General features: G+C 36.4%; 1 protein-coding gene across 2 annotated transcripts in view; it reads right to left on the reverse strand.

Moving 5' to 3' along the window:
* Positions 1-14,139, reverse strand: part of LRR (capping protein regulator and myosin 1 linker 1 leucine rich repeat protein) — a 917,109-nt gene that overhangs the window by 181,961 nt on the left and 721,009 nt on the right. The window contains exons 28-29 of one of the 2 annotated variants that reach the window (XM_090401191.1): positions 4,697-4,756; positions 3,738-3,960 (exon numbers count right to left, since the gene is read on the reverse strand). In XM_090401191.1, coding sequence (XP_090257317.1) covers positions 3,738-3,960; positions 4,697-4,756 — 283 coding nt within the window. The remainder of the gene's footprint in view (positions 1-3,737; positions 3,961-4,696; positions 4,757-14,139) is intronic. The other variant, XM_090401192.1, reaches the window with a different exon arrangement.

Here is a 14,139-nt window from a genome sequence, read left to right on the forward strand (position 1 = left end):
AATATTATTGGCACCACAAACAGAGGTCCGAGGTCAAACCAGGAAAAACAGGACCATACCATCTCACTGTCACCTCTGAATTTCATAGCTGAGGTTATGCACTCCGGTAAGAGAAGTTCACCAGGAATCCAACATGCCCACACCAGTCCATCTACTCGGGAGAGGATGTAGCATGATTTGTCAACACCATAACACAGCTTTCCAAGCTTCCACATCCCACTGTACGTGCTCTTCGCACTACTGAAGATGATGCTGCATGTTAGTTCAGGAAATGTGGGGTTTGCATATTGCAGTGCTACCATGGAAACCCATGTGTTTGAGCCTCGATTCTGAATGTTTATGTGCAGATTCATGTTCCAATCACTGCCCAGGTGTGGGTATGTTGCATTCAACATGTTGCCTTACAAATGGCGGTTTTCATATATTATCCTTCATAACACCCTCATGTTGGAGGCTTAATGGATTTTTTACAACACTCCAAAAGAATTAAAATAGAATTTAATACTTCCTATATTTCGTCCTAGTCACTAGGACATCTACGGGGATTACAAAAACAATTAATGTAACATATACACAAATAACAAACAATACTAAGCCCAACCACGTGGGTGACACTACAGTCCTATCTAGGTAGAGCGCCCTCTAAGGACAGTAGTAAGTGGCCTGGAATGTAAGGTGGGAACTCTGGTGATGAGTGTTTCCCAAATCTTCGGAAGCTTAATGCAACCGTATTTATTGAGATTTGGTTGGTTTTTGAGAGCTGCTGCTGCTTCTAAGAAAAGTCTCTCTTTCTTGAATTTGCTGTGGTGGAGCATGGTGGTTTTCTTCCATGATACCCTGTGGGTGGTGTCCAAAACATGGTCAGCCAAGCCTGAATGGCCATAGTTGTGTTTGAAGATGTAAGACTTTTGTTCCTCTAGACGGATGGATGCTGATCTGCCTGTCTGTCCAAAGTACGCCAGCTTACAGGAACAGGGTACTTTGTAAACTCCAGGCAGAGAGAGAGAGGAGGGAGCTGATCTTTCGTAGAACAGATAAGGGTAGCAAGTTTGCAGTAGGGCTTATATGCTGTGTGTAGGTTGTACTGTTTTAGTATCTTGGCTATTTTTTCGGATGTGCCATGGATGTAGGGTATGGTGATGGCATTTTTAAAATCTTGTTGACGAGAAGGACGGGGAATGGGGGAGGAGTTGATTATTTTTTTGATACTGTGATCGCTGTAGCCATTGGAGAGGAAAGTGCTGTGTATGTGGTTAAGCTCAGTAGTGAGGGCGGTTCCACTGGAACAAAGATTGTGGGCTCTCTTGGTAAGAGTTTTAATAATGCCATATTGTTGAGAGGGGTGGTGGTGGGAGAGTTTGTGAATGTATCTGCCTGTGTGTGTGGGTTTTCTGTATACGGTGAAGGTAAGTGTATCATTAGGCAGGCGTGTGACTAAGGTGTCTAGGAAGGGTAAACAATTGTTCTTTTCCTTTTCCATAGTGAATTGGATTCTTGGATGTAGACTATTGAGATGACTGAGGAAGGAGTCTAACGTGTCTGGGCCATGAGGCCAAATAGAGAACACATCATCTACATATCTAAGCCAGATAGAAGGTTTGAGTGGGGCCGAGTCTATGGCTCGTTTTTCGAAATCTTCCATATAGAAATTGGCAAGGGGGGGTGAGAGGGGGGGACCCATAGCAGTTCCCTCTATCTGCTTGTAGATTTTGTTGTTCCAAGAGAAATACCCAGAGTTAATGGCAAAGGAAAAGAGATCTACGATGTCAGAGGGAAAAACGTTTTCTAAGAGAGATATTGCAGTGAAGTACAGTGGTTTTTCCATTTGATTCTGGGCAAGGAATCCAGAGCATGGTCAGCTAGACCTGACTGACCATAGTTATGCCATCAGACACATACATAAACTTTCCTATCATCACCCCCTCTCTCAACAGTATGGTGTTATTAAAATCCTTGTCTACAGAGCCTCCAATCTCCGTTACACAAAGGCATTCATCCATCCCTTTGAGCTGAACTTTCCTTTATTCACCAGACTTTCCTGTCCAGTGGTTACAATACTAAAAAGATCAATGAACTGGCATATCCCTCTTGACAAACAGACTAAAGTAATGCTATTACTATTCCCTATATCTGTGGTAACTCAGAAAAATAGCCAGAAGCATAAAAAAATATAATCTAAGTATTAAAGCTGGCTGCCCTTATATGTTCACCTAAGGATTCACTTCCTCCACTCTCTGTTTCAGATGTTTACAAGGTTCCTTGTTCTTGAAGCGCAACTTATTATGGACAAACTGGGAGATCTGCCAACATTAGCCTAGAAGAATACACGAAATAAGACTGACACCATAACTATGGTCAACCCTGTCTAGCTGACCATGCTTTGGATTCCTTGCACATAAACTTGAAAGACTTTTCTTAGAATCACCAGCAGATTTGTTAGACTTAATCTTAATAAATATGATTGTATTAAACTTCGAAGATTTGAGAAACTAATTCTTAGGCCTCCCACCTAACAGAGGAGCTAAGGCTAGTCAACTGCATCCATAGAGGGTGCTCCTCGTAGGACTTTAGGCTTTTAGTCTAGTTTTTTCTCGATTGTTTTTTGTGTATATTTGTGACACCATAACTATGGTCAACCCTGTCTAGCTGACATGCTTTGGATTCCTTGCACATAAACTTGAAAGACTTTTCTTAGAATCACCAGCAGATTTGTTAGACTAAATCTTAATAAATATGATTGTATTAAACTTCCAAGATTTGAGAAACTAATTCTTAGGCCTCCCACCTAACAGAGGAGCTAAGGCTAGTCAACTGCATCCATAGAGGGTGCTCCTCGTAGGACTTTAGGCTTTTAGTCTAGTTTTTTCTCGATTGTTTTTTGTGTATGCTTTTATAATTTTGAGATTGTATCCTTGATGATATATCTGTGACAGAGATGAAATATGGGATTTAATAAATTTGGGCAGCTATGAGCAGCAAATTTGAGGTCCATAGGCATCACCTTTGGAAAAATTGTATCTCTATCACAAAAACACCATTTTTTTTTTTAAATGTTCCAATATTTTCTTGAATTTAGGGGCATGGACGTAGGCCCTAACAAGAGTCATGAGAAATGGATTCATAATAGATAGTGCAAGTCTATATGGTTCTGGGCTAACTATTTAGTCCAGAACCATATAATCAGAGAAGTGTATTGAAATGCACTGAGCAAAAGAATTCATTTCACACACACTACATGACTGGTACTTCAATTACAGAACAGAAAAAGAGAGAGAGAGAGAGATGGAATGATAAAGACTGTAAAAATTATTTTATTATGTGATCTTGCCAATGAAAGGTTGCAAAGCTATAGTGCATGAGTACAATGGGTGGGCTAAGGATTTTTTTTTCCCTATTTATTTTAAACTTTATATATATATATTTCTTGCATAATCTGGACACCCTACCCAAAAACCAAAACACAGAACATTTTTAAGCCACTTCAGGTTTACAATAAGCAGGTTAGTGGTGATACACCAGGTGATGAAATTCATTCATCTCCCAGATAATCACAAACATTTGTGCCCAAAGAGATATTTGAACCATTTGAACCCTTGTCAGTTAGAGAGTGAACCACTCAGCCAACCAGCCTGGAAAATTACAACTGTTATAAAGTTTTATTTCAAATATAGTCAAACTTATGTATAATTTTTATGGAAAATAAAAATAAATAAAAAGGCACATATCCTGAAACTAACCTAAGTCCTTCTGAATCAGGTGAAAGAGTAGGAGTTGAAGATGAATTTTGCTGATGCCGAAAAAATACATCTAATCCTTCTCCTAAATTCTGAATATCCTCTCTTATATCTTTACTCTGAATAGCAGGACGGGTAGGAGCACGGGTTTTGAGTCTCTTGGGTCTTGCTTTACCAAGATGTTCCAACTTTTCTGATGTTGGAGAAAGACTTGGCAAACTTTCTACTAAAAAAATGTATATGATGAAATGCAGATGATTTGTTGTTTTTTTAAGAAAATAACTTCCTGAAGTGAAAATAAAATTAATATATTTTCAATCTTCATAAAAGGATAAACACGCTGATATAATGCTACAAGAGGCACACACACAAATCTAGTTGTAAAATATTCCTCTGCTGATGGAAAGCAGTAACAGAAGCATCATTTAAAACTTTTCATTATATCGAGTATGAAACAATTTAGAGCACTGAATTAGAAAAGTAGTAGTATATGTAAAATCTGGTTATTTCCCATATTTTAAGTAACCACAACCGTAAAAATATTAATAAAAAATATAAAAAAAGCATCATAAATAACAAAACCTGAAATCATACAATGCAAGAGTAATTTAAAATGGTAACAAACACTCATTTTTTATGTTTCTGAAGAACACTAACAAAATTTATACTGAACTGGATATGGTGGCAAAAATAATTATTCCTTTATGCAAACACACAAAAAAAATTATGATTTTTATATATATCTAGTTAGTTTAATTTTAACCTCTTGATATCACAATTTTTTTTTCAAGTGTTCTTTCATTTATATTGAGTAATTCATGACATTTCAAAATTTATGCCATTTCATAATCAAAACCATTCTGCAATGAATCTACTCATTCAAAATCATATTTACGTTACTAAAATTTCATTAAGAATCACAAAAAAATAATAAAATAAATAAATATAAATAATTAACTCACCATCTGTATCCTTTGGTAAGAGGTCAGGAATGTCATCAGCTGCTATTCCTTCTACACTATCTAGATTTAAAATCATCTTTTTATTCACTTCAGAATCAAAAAATATCATAAAAAATCCTTCTTAATCAGTGAATATTTTAAAAACAAGGAAACAAACAAACAAAAAAGAACAAAAATTAAAGTGATGCTAATCAAACAAATTGCAATCCACTTATTAAATAACACTAATAAAATTTTGTTTTACTTTGTGAAAAGAAAAAGCAGAATGTGTTTACCAAAGTGATTCCTTAAATGAAAAACATTACATTAAAAATAAATAAAATAAGGAAGGTAAAAACACATGTTCATAAAAGCAATTTAAAATTAGCTATAAAAGAAAAAGAAAACACAGCAATGAATTTTAAAATAACTCAAGTTTCTCAGAAAGTTACTTGGAATCCATGTTGAACAAATCTGAATTACTGCATTTACCTAACAACAGATTTATCACATTATTGTGGTTATAAGTCTGTAATTCATTAAAAATGACACCCAAAATATGTAAATGAGAAGAATTTTGTTTCAGAATTTATCGATATCCAAAACTAAAATATTTGCACTGTGTATTAACGTTCAACATTTTACATATTTAGACACAAAAACAAATGCACCAACTTCTTTCTTACAGCTTTAGTACAGAAACCAAATTAATAGATAAAAGGTGTACTTTGGAAACTCATTATGCAATTTAATCTTGCTAATTAACCTCCCCACCAGCTGAAACACATAAACCACCATATGATTTTTGAAGGATAAACGTACTAGATTCGAATGTCTTTCAATAGTATAACTCTGAGCTATATTATTTTGTTTGTTCACAGCAGAAATAAAAATGAATTTCAATATGAAAGAATGTGTTTTAAAATAGTTAAATTATATCCACTTCAAAAATCATCAGATCAATCTTGTAATCTACCCACAATTTCCAGCAATAAACAAATTTATTTATTACTGGAAATATTGACAATGTTAATTTTCATTTAGTGCAATGAAATAAATTATTTTACTCTGGTACATTTATTACTGAAAAGAATGCATAATTTCTTGCACCATTTTCAAAAGAGCACCTTAAAAATAATTCAATACTAAAGATTTAATTTTATATAGCCAAATGATGTTATTGAAATAAATACAATTTACAAAATTACCTTTTCTTTTCATGTACAACTGCAATATATAAGATATACTTCATTATTAATCTAACATACATATAGACACGAACTTATTACATACACCAATTATGTAAAGATGAAATAAACAATTTAATAACAAAAAAAACATATATATTGTGACGAGTAAATATCATCATGTCATCAGAGTAAACACACTAATAGAAGGGTAAGTTATGGGAGATTAGAATGAAATTAAACAGCATTAGAAGATGCATCGGTTACTCTCTGACCAGAAGGAACTTGTGGGACAAACTATAAACACAGGTAATGGGTAAAGGAGTGCAAGGCTTGTCACATGGTATGTAAAAAAAGTGTGGTACATGTTTTAGTTGGTAAAAACTGGAGGAATATGATGTTCTCCCAAGTCGGTGCAATTGTATCCAGGTGAAATGGCTGCAAGAAAGGAAAACTGATAAGGTTTGAAAGAGATGTTGTGAAAGAATGCCATGTTGCAGTCTATCTGTTTGACAAACTGAACCATTCTGGGTCAACAATCAGTGATACCAGACTGAGATGGAAGTGCAGAGAGTCAACTGCAAGTGCTATCCACAGTGGATGACCCATCACACTCACTTAATATTACTGTAAGGTGCTTCAAAAGATAATATGTAAAAAGCCGCCATGTCGAATGTGGAGTTTCAGGCATCAAATGGAACACAAATCTGCACAAAAGCATTCAGAACCGAGGCTCATCACATGGGATTCCATGGTAGGACCACAATATGCAACCTCCACATTACCCAAACCAACATGCAGCATTGTCTTCAGTCATGCAAAGAGCATGTACAGAGGGACATGGAAGTTTGGAAAGCTGTGTTATGGAGCGAAGGAATGGAATTTGTTATGGAATTTTTTTTTTAATGTTTGGCCCATATACGAGAGGTTGGTTGATCAACCTATAGTAAGTTAGTGCTGTATATGGATAGATAGTAGATACTGTATATAGTACTGTATTGTGGTGCCACAAACACTGAACTCTGAGAGGCACCCGAATATTCTGGACAATGCAATGCTTCCTACTTTGTGTTGTTTCTATGGAAATGAACATTTTCTATTTCAGAAAGACAATGTACCATTTCACAAAGCTGTTGATGTAATTGCATGGTTTATGGAAATGTACATCAGCACACTTGATTGGCCTACTCAGAGCCCTGATGTCAACCCTAGTGAACTTCTATGGGATGAACTGGAGCATTGGGTGAGGTCAAGTGACGTCAGCCCTGCAATAGTCCAGGACCTCATTACATGCCTACAGGAAGAATGGTCCAAAATTTCCACTGATCGGTACTGTGTGATTGTGGAAAGTATGCTGCAGTTATTGCAGTGAAAGGAGGTTCTACATCTTATTAAGATGTAGGACCACCTTATTAAGGTGGGTGCCATGGCTGTTTATGGCTATTTGTTCCTCACACTATGGTGTCTGTTGACTTCTTTCCAAGAAGTAATTTTCAGACTTTGAACACCACACTTCTTCAGGTCTGTTTTCTTATGTGGAGTTCCACAAGCCAGCTATTACCTTGGTTATTGGTGAATCTTTTTAACATCATTCTATTTTAAGAGATATTTTTCAAGCAGTAGGAATATGGGGGAAAGATTTCATAAATCTGGCTGACTCTATGTCTAAAAATTATTGGTTTACATTAAACATGGGGTCGGAATGATATACTGATGAAAACAGAGTTGAGTAAGTATGGTATTTTCTCTGAAGATGGAATAGGCCAGAGAGGAGGGAGGGCGCTTCTGATAGAAGAATTAAGCCTTCTGTGTGTGTGGCAATGTAGCATAGTGGCTGTTAGTTCAGTGATCAACTAAATAAACAGCCACCTCAGAAACTACTGATCATGAGAAGGAAGACTGGATGAGATAACTACAGGATGCTGACTAAGTAATGCTGAAAAGGTAACTTGTAACAATGGAACAGAATAAATAGAGTATGCATAAAATGGATGAACAGTATTAGATAAAATATTATAAGATAAAAGACAATAATTAAATAAGGAGTAGAAAGTGGGCTATGAAAGTTGCATGTTTGGTAAGGAAGAAGAATGCACAGAATGAAAAATGTATTAACATGTATTTCAAGAAAAATTCAATTTTTGTTTAGATATGTAGCCAATTGAAGAAAGAAAGATTCAGGGACAAAAATAATTGAAAATGGCAAAATTGCAGAGGAACTGATTGAGAATTGATGGAAGAGAATGAAATATTCATAAAACATGTCCAATGTTAGGTAAACTCAACATTAATAAGGCATGAAAATATTTCCTTAAATGTTTTAAGGGAGTGCTTCAGAAAACTTTGGTGTCCTTGCCTTTGTTAAACATTAGTTTTATTGCAGGGATGATTATGAAAGAGTGGAAGGAAGCCAAAAAAGTAAGGCCTGACAAACAACAGGCCACTTTCTGTATTTGGAGTATGTCTCCATTAATCAGATGATATATACTGGAAGACTATTGAAGCTTTCCACAGAAGTTCTTCCAGGAAAAAAGACCTTAGAAAGTTTCCTTAGAAAATTACGTTTCAAAGACTATATAATTAGCCTAATCTTGACAGTAATGTTAGATCTGAGGTTTAAAGTTCTTTGGGAAATAATTATCCTAAATAATTTTAAGTTAATATTTATTTAGCATATGACACAAAAAAGACACAAGATATCAAAATATATAATACATACTTGTGTAGACAAGATATTGAAAGTTTATTTTTCACTTGGTTAGACTATAATAAATTTAGTTTAATCCTTTATCCAAGTGTGAGCAAACAAAGTTTGTGCCTGAAAGTATCTTCAGGACTGGGGTAAGGTGGTACAACACCGGGCAACTCGTTGCAAAGGTGGAGCAAGCTAACATCACTCCTATCTGAGTATCTCCCATAATGCAAAACACATCTCCTTGCAGATATGGCTAATGTTATGCATTAAGGGAAGGGCCACTACCCAGACTAGTTTCGACCTTTATTGAGGTCTCTTCAGTGGGAGCCAGGCCTAAGTGGAGATACCAGGCAGAAGCATTAGCAAGGTCATCTCTACCTATCGGAGTTGCCAAATTTGCTCTTCCCTTAATGCATAACATTAGACATATCCGCAAGGAGATGTGTTCTGCATTATGGGAGATACTGAGATAGGAGTGATGTTATCTTGCTCCACCTTTGCAACGAGTTGTCCTGTGTTGAACCACCTTACCCCAGTCCAGAAGATACTTTCAGCCGCAAACTTTGTTTGCTCAACTTGGATAAAGGATTAAACTAAATTTATTGTAGATAGACAAGATAAATGAGACAGGTAGTGTATATAAACAAATAACTAGTAAAGATATAAAATTCAGATAAAAAAAGTTACTAAAATTTTAAATCTAGTTCAGCTAGCCATTCAAGAGCTGAAGAATCTGACTCAAAAAAATCCCTCAGGTTACCAGGGTAAGCTGTTATGCTGCAGGCCTTCACAGTGTGCCAGATGGTTTGGTTTGTGGCCCCACATTCACACTGAGGTGTTGGTGATCTTCTTCACTTGTGTAAGCTGTCTGCACAAGATACCATGTCCTGTGCATATCCTATTTAAGCTTTTCCATAGGTGACCAGGAAGCTCAATCCCTTTCAGATTTTGGTTGGGAAGGATATATTCATTTAAGTCTGGTAAAAATTTTTCCTTCCAAGTTTCTAGCCATTTTGAAATAATGTTGACATCACTATTTACAAGTTCTTCAGCCAATATTAGTGGAAGCCATTGGAATTTAAGATGATTTAAACTTAAACGTGGGAGGTGGTTATGTACTGGTAACAGGGGATTACTATTTATTTTTCTATACTCTTTTACGAGAGCATCTTGTCTACACAAGTTCGGTGGTGCAATGTTGTTCAAGATTGGAAGCCAGTAGAGGGGACTGGAATTGATACAGTCTGTCATTGTCCTCATTGCTTCATTTATTAGCATGTAAATTTTCTTGATATGAGGACTGATTAGCCATACTTGTGAACAATATTCTGATGCAAAGTAGACAAGGCCCAGCATAGAGCATCACAGTGTAGTAGCAGAACAACTCCATGTAGAACCACCCAGTTTTTGTATGATATTATTATGAGTTCTGATCATCTTATTATTATCCCTAGACCCTACAGAGACAAAGACTCATCTAGGAGGTCCTTTTGTCATGCACACAGCTCATCATACCGTGCCTCAAACACTCAAATTCCTTGCAGACACAACAATCTCAGGTAACACATTCCAATAATTTCACAACTCTGCATGAAAAAAAACCTGCTTTTCACTCCCCTGCTTACACCCCCATTATACAGCTTCCAGGGATGACCTCTGGTTCTCCCCTGATCTCCCACCATTTTCTGTAAAACCTTTCCAACATTGATCCTATAACAATCCCTTACTAACTTATAGGTCTCTATTATATCACCCCTTTTCCTCCTATCCACGAGACTCTGTAATTTGCAACTTCTCAACATTTCCTTGTATTCGACATTTCAGAGATCAGAAACAACCTTAGTCAGTCACCTCTGGTCCATTTCTAACATCTCTTCATCCTTTTGAAAACTAGGTGACCAAATATGTGCACAGTAGTCCATATATGGCCTAATCAAAGCCTTATACAATGGAAAAAGACTCTCCTTATTTCTATAAGTCAATGTCCTCCATCATCATTCCCAGAATTCTTTGTGTTGTCCTCACAATTTTCGCAACATGCCCCTTAAATTTCAGATCCTTATCCACTATCACCCCAAGATCTCTTATTTCCTCCACCTCCAACAATATATCCCCACAAAGCATAAATTCTACATCAAATCTTTGTTTCCCAAATTTTAAAACCTTACATTTTGCAACATAGAACTTGTATCCCCCATTCCTGTACCCATGCACTCAATCTATTCAAGTCTTCTTGTAAGGTCACAACATCTTCTCAACTCTACATAGTTTGTCCCAACTTTGCATTATCTGCAAATAATTAAATAACCTCATCCAATTCTTTGCCAATATCATTAACATACAGGTTAAACAGGAATGGCCCTAAAACAGATCCCTGAGGCACACTACTAGTGACCTTCCTCTTCTGGGATATTGCTTCCCAGATACACAAGTTGCTGATACCTATCAGATAGCCAGTCTCCGATCCAAAGAACTAATCGAATATCCAACTCCATCTGCTCTAATCTGACTATCAACTTATCATGCAGTAATCTATCAAAAGACTTTTACTAAATCTAAGTAAACTACTGTGTATCCCAAAGAAGCAGTCACCTTATTGTAATAAGTAAGTAGATTACTAAAACATGACCTTCCTTTAGCAAATCAATGCTGTCCATCAAAGATGATACCATTGTTGTCAACCAATTCTAGATACTAGTTCTCATCAGCTACTCCAACAACTTAACCATAACACCTGACACACAGATAGGCCTATAATTTGATGCTTAAGTTCTATCACCTCCCTTATGAAGAGGCAGCACATTCTTGCCCTCCTTTCACTCATTTAGAACTTGAACCAGTGCAAGCTCATATTAAAAAAAATATGCCAAGGCAGATGCCAACTCTGTGCACATTCCATCAGAATATACAAGGTGAGTATTATCAAGTCCCCAAGCCTTATTAACATTAAGTTTACTGAATTCCCCATACACCTCTCCTATCATCAACTGCTCTCCAACTCTCCATGATGTCACATTGACAAGAATGAAAGACCTTTATGAACTGCTCATTAAGTATCTCCACTATATCTTCTGCAGCAGTCATCCTTATACAAATTTCCTTCCATAATCATTCCTTTTTTTGTTAGCTACATATCGAAAGAACTCCCTAGGATTCTTTTGGGCTTCATTAGCTAACTGCTGTTCATACTTCACTTTTGCTACCCTTACCAACCAAGTCACTCTCCTTGACTGGTCTTTGTAATCCTCATGGAATTGGTTATTACCATTTCTCTTATGATGCCTTCATAATGCTTTTTTCTCTGTATCACATGCTTAATCTCTTTATTCATCCATTTCACACCTACCTACCTTATTTAACCTTCTGACTGTTAGAATACATTTAGACATTGCTTCCACTAGATAGTTCTTGAATATCCACCAAGCTGCATTAGTCTTTTTTCCAGCTAACTCCTCATTCCATGCTACACTTGCAAGCTCCTCATAATCGCCAGCCTTGCAGTTACACATATACCCTTTTCTTACAGGTCCTCACACTGCTGGCAACCACCCAGGTAATCACCTCATGGTCACTCTCACCAACTGGAGGGTGATCTGACACCTCATTTATAATTACATCCTGTGATGAGATGACCAAATCCAAGAACCTCAATCCCCATGTGCCCTCTGTTACATACTGTCTGAAGTAGCTGTCCTTCAAAAACCCAAGAAACTCATTTAAGTTACTTCCAGTTGCTATCTCATCATCCCAGTCTATATTGCCATAATTAAAATCGCTCATAATGATCACCCTTTTCTTATTCACTTGGCTAATTTGATTATATATTTAATAGTCACTACCATCCACATCACCAGGTTCATAACAACATCCGACTAAGTATTTCATTCTATTCACCTCTATCTCATACCATGCTGCCTCAAAATCACTGGCACTATTTCCCTCTTGCATCTCTAATTTGTATGGATAACTCCTCCCTTTTTACCCTTTCTATCTTAACACATCATACTCCCTATTCCTGTCAGGATGTCATCCTTATCCATCCATGTCTCACTTACACAGCAGCTTATTCCTGGATCTAAAGCTAGTTCCACAGATACCACTTATTTGATGCGACTCCTCCATGTTTAACTCGAGACATTTCTTTTCCTCCTTATTCATCTTAGTACCTTCTTCAAATCCAACTGTTTTCCCTTGATCCCAGGTCATCCCCTTTCCTTTTTGTCTACACATGCATTCACATTCTTTTGGAGCATCTAGCTTTCTCATGCTGTGTTCCTCTGTCCACCCTGAGCTTCCCAGTTTCCCTGTCTGTCTTGCACACCTGTTCTCCCATTTTCTATACTCATGGCGCTCACTTCTTCATTCTTAACCGCTTCTTCAATCCCTCCTGTCTTACTCTCCCATTCTTCCACATCGCTTCCCACCTGATCAGATTCATTTTCTGCACTCACTTCTCTACCTTCCAGCAGTCTCTCCAAGTGACTCACACCAAAACCATTTAAATGCAGTCCATCACTCTTATACAGTTCACTTTGTCCTTCAAACTCATTCCACACATTAACAAACTGCACTCCTTTCTCCTCACACATTCTGCTACCATATCATTCATAATTCTTGCTCTATGCCTCATTTTACCACTCTTATATCTGGGCAGCATGCTTACTACCTTTTCTATCACACTATTCTCTTTCAACCATCTCAACAACCTCCTGATATCCAATCTGACGTATTATTTGTTCGCAATCAAGTCATTTGAATGTATTACAACTACCAACTCTTTTGCTCGCTTATTTCTCATATCTAATGCCTCAATCACTCTACTCATTCTACCTCCAGTAAAACATACTTTGTGCATCCTCTCTTCCAGCACACCTTTAATAATTGAATCACCATACAACACCACTCAGGTCTTTCGTTACCTCTTTTATACTAACATGATTTGTTTTCATCATTTTCACTCTTCCATACATATCTCGAATTCTCTTAACTTCATTCCGCATCCATTTCATTTCTTACCTCATCTTAACCAACTCGATCTTTAAAGAAATATTCTCCAGATGTCTTTCCAGCTATCTTAATAATTCTTCTGTATCCTAATCATTAACACTTTGAGAATTTCAGGATCGCTAAACAATTAACTGTCCTTATTTACTCTGTCATATTACTTGATACAACATACTTTTTTTTAAAGTAAATATTAATCATACACAACAATCTTTTATGTATTTTAATTTTATCTTCCAGCAGTTATTCACTTTAAAAAGCACAATTACTATATCAAAGAACATGGAAAATCTACATTTGCAAGGACAACACATATAATTGTCACTGTTCTTTAGTAAGCCTCTGTAATTATTATTTTTATTATATTTATATAACATAACACAGTCAATTAATCAGATGCTATATGTACACAACAGGAGGGAAAAAAAGAAGAAATGTTTTTTTTTTTTTTTTCCCTTTTAAAAATACAGCCATCAACCATGTATCCAGTTCTCAAATAACTGTAATTACTGTTTAGTGGTCTTTGAATTGGTTAGAATGTCAAAGTATTCTGGCTCCAACATAAAGGTAAAAGTTAA

The sequence above is a fragment of the Typopeltis vanoorti genome, chromosome 12 (genome assembly GCF_054136105.1).
Source record: "Typopeltis vanoorti isolate ZY-2024b chromosome 12, IOZ_Tvanoo_1.0, whole genome shotgun sequence".
In the NCBI taxonomy this organism is placed as follows: Eukaryota; Metazoa; Arthropoda; class Arachnida; order Uropygi; family Thelyphonidae; genus Typopeltis; species Typopeltis vanoorti.